At 42.0% G+C, this 6,000-nt stretch overlaps 1 protein-coding gene across 2 annotated transcripts in view; it reads left to right on the forward strand.

Moving 5' to 3' along the window:
• The window catches only part of DSTN (destrin, actin depolymerizing factor), a 39,255-nt gene extending 33,806 nt beyond the window's left edge, over positions 1-5,449 (forward strand). For both annotated transcript variants that reach the window (XM_044263488.1, XM_044263487.1), the window contains 2 exons: positions 1,710-1,786; positions 4,225-5,449. In XM_044263488.1, coding sequence (XP_044119423.1) covers positions 1,710-1,786; positions 4,225-4,334 — 187 coding nt within the window. In that variant the 3' untranslated portion in view covers positions 4,335-5,449. The remainder of the gene's footprint in view (positions 1-1,709; positions 1,787-4,224) is intronic.
• The last annotated feature ends 551 nt before the right edge of the window (positions 5,450-6,000 follow it).

A 6,000-nucleotide genomic window follows, 5' to 3' on the forward strand; every position in this document is an offset into this window, starting at 1 on the left:
TGTAGGGCCCAGGAATGGCTCTTAAGGCGTTTTAAAAATCTGGTTAGAGTAAAATCAGAACAGCTAATGTGTTTTTTTTTTGTCCCTGACCTATTTTGCATAAAGAAAGTACCCACTTAACCTTGCATCTCAAGTGATTCCCAGACCTAAGGTGGTGGTTACAGTTCTGCCTCCCTCTTCTGCCTCCCTTGTTGTAAATTCCTCCTTGGGAGGAATAAGCATCTGAGAGAACAGAGACTGCTGTTTCTGGTTTCTAAGAATAGAAACTGCCCTCTGTGGCAGGAGTAGACTAGCGTGAGGTCCATGCTACCCTCTGCGCTAATGACTGTAGAATGGTCTGGAAGTATGGCAGTTAAATGCAAGCATTAGGTGTTTAAAAATATTTAACTACACTCCATATAGAAAGTGTATTAAGATAGCGTGGAGCAGAGGCAGGCCTGGAATTTGGTGGCATAGTGGGAAATAATTCATGGACAAGCAGTTTGAATAGGATGAGGCTTTTCTGTGCATTGTTAGTATGTCTCTTATTTTTCAGTATTGCTGGTGAAGAAAGTTATGAAGCATATGCTGTGCTTCCAGGATTCATTCAGGAGGAGGGAGACACTAAAAGTTTTGTTAAATACAAGATAATAGTAATACTGACAGTTAAGGCACAGTTGCTGAATTGCTAAGCTTAAAAAAAAAAAATCCTTGTGACATGTTTTATTTTGTTAGTCTAAGATGGAAAGCAAGTACTCTCATGTGGTCAGAATTTGCTATTTGTCTATTGGAATAGACATAAATGAAGGGACTGGGAAGGATTAAGAAGGAGGAGTCTTTTATTTCGTTTTCTAAAAAGGAATATATTACAAATAATCTGAAGCCAAAATGCTAAAATCTCTAGTATTTCTTTTTTTTCTAAAGATTTTATTTATTTATTTGACACACAGAGAGAGATCACAAGTAGGCAGAGAGGCGGGCAGAGAGCCGGAAGTGGGGCTTGATCCCAGGACCCTGGGATCATGACTTGAGCCGAAGGCAGAGGCTTTAACCTTGAGCCACCCAGGCGCCCCTCTAGTATTTCTTAATTCAGGGTGGCATATACTTGATTTACAGATTATTCTCTATATTTTCTGAAGCTTTTTTCCTAACCAGAAAGAGTTGAAAAGCAAGATGGTTGTTACTAGCCTGAACTCAAGCCTTTATTGATAAAAATGGGGGGAAATTTAAAACAAATTGGGTAGTACAGTCAATTATCCAGTGGGTTTTTTTTTTTTTTTAAAGATTTTATTTATTTATTGACAGAAATCACAAGTAGACGGAGAGGCAGGCAGAGAGAGAGAGAGGAAGGGAAGCAGGCTCCCTGCTGAGCAGAGAGCCGGATATGGGACTCGATCCCAGGACCCTGAGATCATGACCTGAGCCGAAGGCAGCGGCTTAACCCACTGAGTCACCCGGGCGCCCCCAGTGGGTTTTTTTTTTTATGGCCCCATTAATCTGATCTTTAATTGGTGGTTCTCTGATTTTATTCCACCTTAGTCAACCTGAGCCATTCTGTGTGTGCCTCTCCTTGATAGTGTCCAAGGAGGGGCGGAAATAGACACATTGTATAGTTAGGAAAACTCCCAGAAGATTCTGAGGACTGTTCCCCATCACTGATGCAAACGTTTTAACACAGTGTAATTGTACTCTCTAAACATTGTTTTCATTTTTGGTATCTCTCTATGCAGGGCACCAGAATTAGCTCCTCTGAAAAGTAAAATGATATATGCAAGCTCCAAGGATGCCATCAAAAAGAAATTTCAAGGTATGGATTAGATTTACTTCCAAACATTTAGAGGTATGGTGGACCACTGGAATGCGGGCTACATCTTTTAGAAGCACCTTACTTCCTTTGGTGACCCTTGGTGACAAAGAAGGCGAGTGTTGCCTCTTTTGAGGAAAAACCTGGAATGTTGAACCTCACTTTTAGCATGTCTTCTGTCTTGTGCTGGGCACTCTGGATCTGAACGACCTGTCTTAACAACCTTATTCTCGGGCGCCTGGGTGGCTCAATGGGTTACAGCCTCTGCCTTTGGCTCAGGTCATGGTCCCAGGGTCCTCGGATCGAGCCCTGCATTGGGCTGTCTGCTCAGCGGGGAGCCTGCTTCCTCCTCTCTCTCTGCCTGCCTCTCTGCCTACTTGTGATCTCTGTCTGTCAAATAAATAAATGAAATCTTTAAAAAAGCAACACCACCAACAAAAAACCCTTATTCTTGGTTGGGGGGTGGTGTGGATGACAAAAAATCAAAAACCCTTTATTCTCTGGACATTGTGTGCATATTGTTTGTTTGGGCTGGCTTCAGATTAGTTTGAGATGCTGCTGAGTTTCTCAAATAGCATATGGAGATTCAGTGGTTTACATTGGCTGTGCTACGTAATGAATTTATGATGGCCTATGAATGTGTTGACATAACAAACTTGAAGTAAGGAGACATTCATATATGGGGAAGGATACTCTTTAGCTTTATTTTGGAATGGTATGACTTTAGGTAACTGACTCACCTGTGTCCAAAGGAGAGTGCCCTTATCCTTGAATAGCCACTTATCTTTGACTTGCCACAGGGTGATGGGGATCCTGCTGTGATGGCCTGGCCATACTTACTACCTCCAGTCAGGAGGGAAGGGTTGGTACGATGGGAAGAGCATGGGGCAAATGCCCAGAGGTCTGCACTGAGGGCTAACCTTACAACCTAACTGCTGTGTGACCCTGGCCCCAAGCGCTTAACCTCCTGGGGCCTTGATTGTCTCCTCTGCAGAATGGGAGGCTTGGTCTGGATTGTGTCACCTCCCATGTAACAGGTTGGCCCACCGCCTTCCTTGCCATGGCCAGCACCAGAGAGCTGGGCAAGCCAGGGTCACAGGACTTGGCCCAGTGTGGGGTTTTGGTTTTGTTTTACTGTGGCTGGTTTTTATATTCTTGTGGTAGAACAGGTTTGCTCTGGCTTGTTTTACCTAGGAAAACTAAATTCTCACTTCTTTTCTTGAAACCTGCGGCTGCATCATTCAGGCCTGGTCAGATTCTTCATGTGTTTGGGCCACCCACGAGAGGTGTGTTCACCAGTTGGTTAACTGACGATGGATTCTGCACCATCCTTACGTTGTTTTGCCTTTCAGTAAAGGACAGAATTGCTATATACATTTGACCTGCTGATGTTAAAGATGGTCACCTTGTTTGCTTTTTTTCCCTTACGAAACTATCACTGGCTTTCTCCAGTCACCCCTAAGTGGTCCAAAAGCTGACCTGCTGTACTTTCTGCAGCTCAAGAAATGGACTTAAAATTATGGAGGATCAGAAACAGTGCATCTGTTTGAAAGATAGCAGCTGTTTACGGAGAAGCTACTGTATGTAATTCCCTAAGTGAGCTCATTCTGCCGTGAGGTGGTATAATTTTTCTGTGAAAGCCATCAGTACACATTTTACATAGTTTTCATTGTGACAGATTTCTTAAATGTGTAGTATAATACTACTGGAAAGCTAACTTCTCCAGAGCAAAGGAGATGCCAGTTGTAAATACGGGTTATTCAATATAGTCAACGAAAATCAACTGTGCAACTGAAGCATCGACTTTGTATTTTTTACTTATTTAAAAAAATAAGAAAATTACTACATCTGCTTTTTAACTTTTAATTGAAGCATAACATATCTATAGAACGTGGACATCTAAATTTTTGTAGAACTCACTATTCACAAACGGAAATGGTTATTTCTTGATTTAACAACCAGCATCCCAGAAGTCTCCCTTGTGCCTCTTCTCTTAGATCACTTTCTCTTAGTCATTCCATACGGGAACCAGCAGCGTGGCTTCTAGCAGTAGAAGTAGCTTTGGCTGATTTCCATTATACAAATAGAATCATACAGACCGTATGCTTGGATGAAGTTTGGCTTCTTTTAATCAGTGTTCTCTTCTTTAATCGTTCATTTTCATGCACATAGTTACAGATTATTGTCCTTACTGTGTAGTATTCCACTGTTTTTATGTGCCGCAGCTGTTCTGTCCATATTAGAACTGGTCTCTCGGGCTCTCTGCTCAGCTGGGAGCCTGCTTCCTCCTCTCTCTCTGCCTGCCTCTCTGCCTGCTTGTCATCTCTCTCTGTCAAAGAAATAAATAAAATATTTAAAAAAAAAATTTCCTATCTTAGAGAAAGAAATAGGTTATGTTACTGCTATAATCCTTAAAGAGAATTGTTGTTTTTCCTCCCTAGGCATAAAACACGAATGTCAAGCAAACGGACCAGAAGACCTCAATCGGGCTTGTATTGCTGAAAAGCTAGGTGGATCCTTAATTGTAGCTTTTGAAGGATGCCCTGTGTAGACCATCATTCAGTGCCACAGATTGAAAGCTTCCATGTTTAATGTTACCTTCTTGCTATATAAGTAAAGCAAATATGTTTAGGACAGGGTCTCACAGAGGGGGAGCTGTCTTGTCATCTGTTAAAGTGAACTAAATATTCTATAAATGTGCAGATGGCCCTAAATACATCTAAAATCTAAAGTTTTATTGGTGTGAATTTAAATTCTTATTGGCCAAATGCCAGTTTTGATGAGTTGGCTTGTAAAGGTTTTTGTTAAACTCATGATTTTTAATAATGCAGTTACCAAACAGTACAAGGGCCATATAAAGAGAATTATTGCATCTTTGTAACCTCAGCAGGTAACCTGGTTTCTTTTGCTTAGAGAATTGGTTATAATCTGGTTATAATTTTGGCCCCAATTCTTCCTTTTCTCTTGAGCTGAACTGCATAATGCAAAATAGATCTCCTTAGCACATGTAACAGCACTAATACACTAACTACAGTAAGACTAAGTCAGGCAGTCTTTTAATTCTAGCAGATTTGTGATGGAGACTGCCTCAGAATCGTGCACACTTCTAACCAGCGCTGAAAGCACTATTTTGAGCATGCAGTTGGAATATGGGGAGCAGCTCCCTGCACCCGCAGTGAGCTCTCCGCGGGCTAGTTGGGAGACTGTTCAGAGAGTGACCTTGCATCTTGGAAATAAAATCACCGGAGTATCCTAGGGAGAATGTACAGTATCTTGCAACAGCTAATTATAGTGCAGATTAGGGCTCCATTATAATTACAGCACTTTGTTAATGAAGATGATAAAATAGTGTATTGACAAGCTGGGACACCTGTCACAACTTCAGCTGTGTCTCCTTCAGAATTTTGTTGCTTCTGGTACAGTACGGTGTGGAAGAACACTAAGTGTATGTGTATGCTGGGGCCTGGGAGAACTTCCTGATCTCCTAGAGCCCCTTGTTGCAGGGCTGATGGATGACATCCATGGGAAGCCACTGCCTCATGACGCTTGGAAGTGATTGTCTTCAACATCACAGGCATAACACTTTGAAAAATATAGAGATGCACACAGTTGAACTTAGAAGTAGCAGTATTGGCTTTATGTAATAAAGGAAGCATTTTTAACTTACCTCTTGTGTAATTATTCATGTGGAAATTGGGGATGAAGAATTTTGCTTTCTATAAATGGGATATGGCGTGTGGAGGTTTGGGTATTTCAGACAATTAGAGTTAAGACCACAGTTTCTTCCCCCTCTTATTGAACGAGGAAGTTGGTATAAAAAAGCTGGGTATCTTTTTCTTACTCCAAATGTGTATCCAGATACCAGGTTATCTCCTTTCTGCTTTATTTGGGAGGCAAGAAAGTTACGCTTTAATCAAAATGCTTCTTTCAAAATTGTCTAGAAGACCGCGCTGGCTACTGGCTTACTGGTGAGCTGCATGTTATTCTTTCATCCTGAGTTTCTGATTCCCTGTACTGCAAAGCAGTGCTGTCAGTGACAGTCTCTGAACGGGCCTCCTGAGAAGTGTAGCGGTCCACGGCTGTTTGACTCCAGAGTGAGCCTTGTAGGTAGAGCCGGGTGTCTGATGAGGGAATTGAGGAGGAAGTCGTGACATACGGCACTCGTTGGAGAACCAGCGCTGTCTGCTGGTGTGTGTGCATTTGCTTGGGAGTGGGGT

Source organism: Neovison vison, chromosome 8 (assembly GCF_020171115.1).
Source record: "Neovison vison isolate M4711 chromosome 8, ASM_NN_V1, whole genome shotgun sequence".
Taxonomy (NCBI): domain Eukaryota; kingdom Metazoa; phylum Chordata; class Mammalia; order Carnivora; family Mustelidae; genus Neogale; species Neogale vison.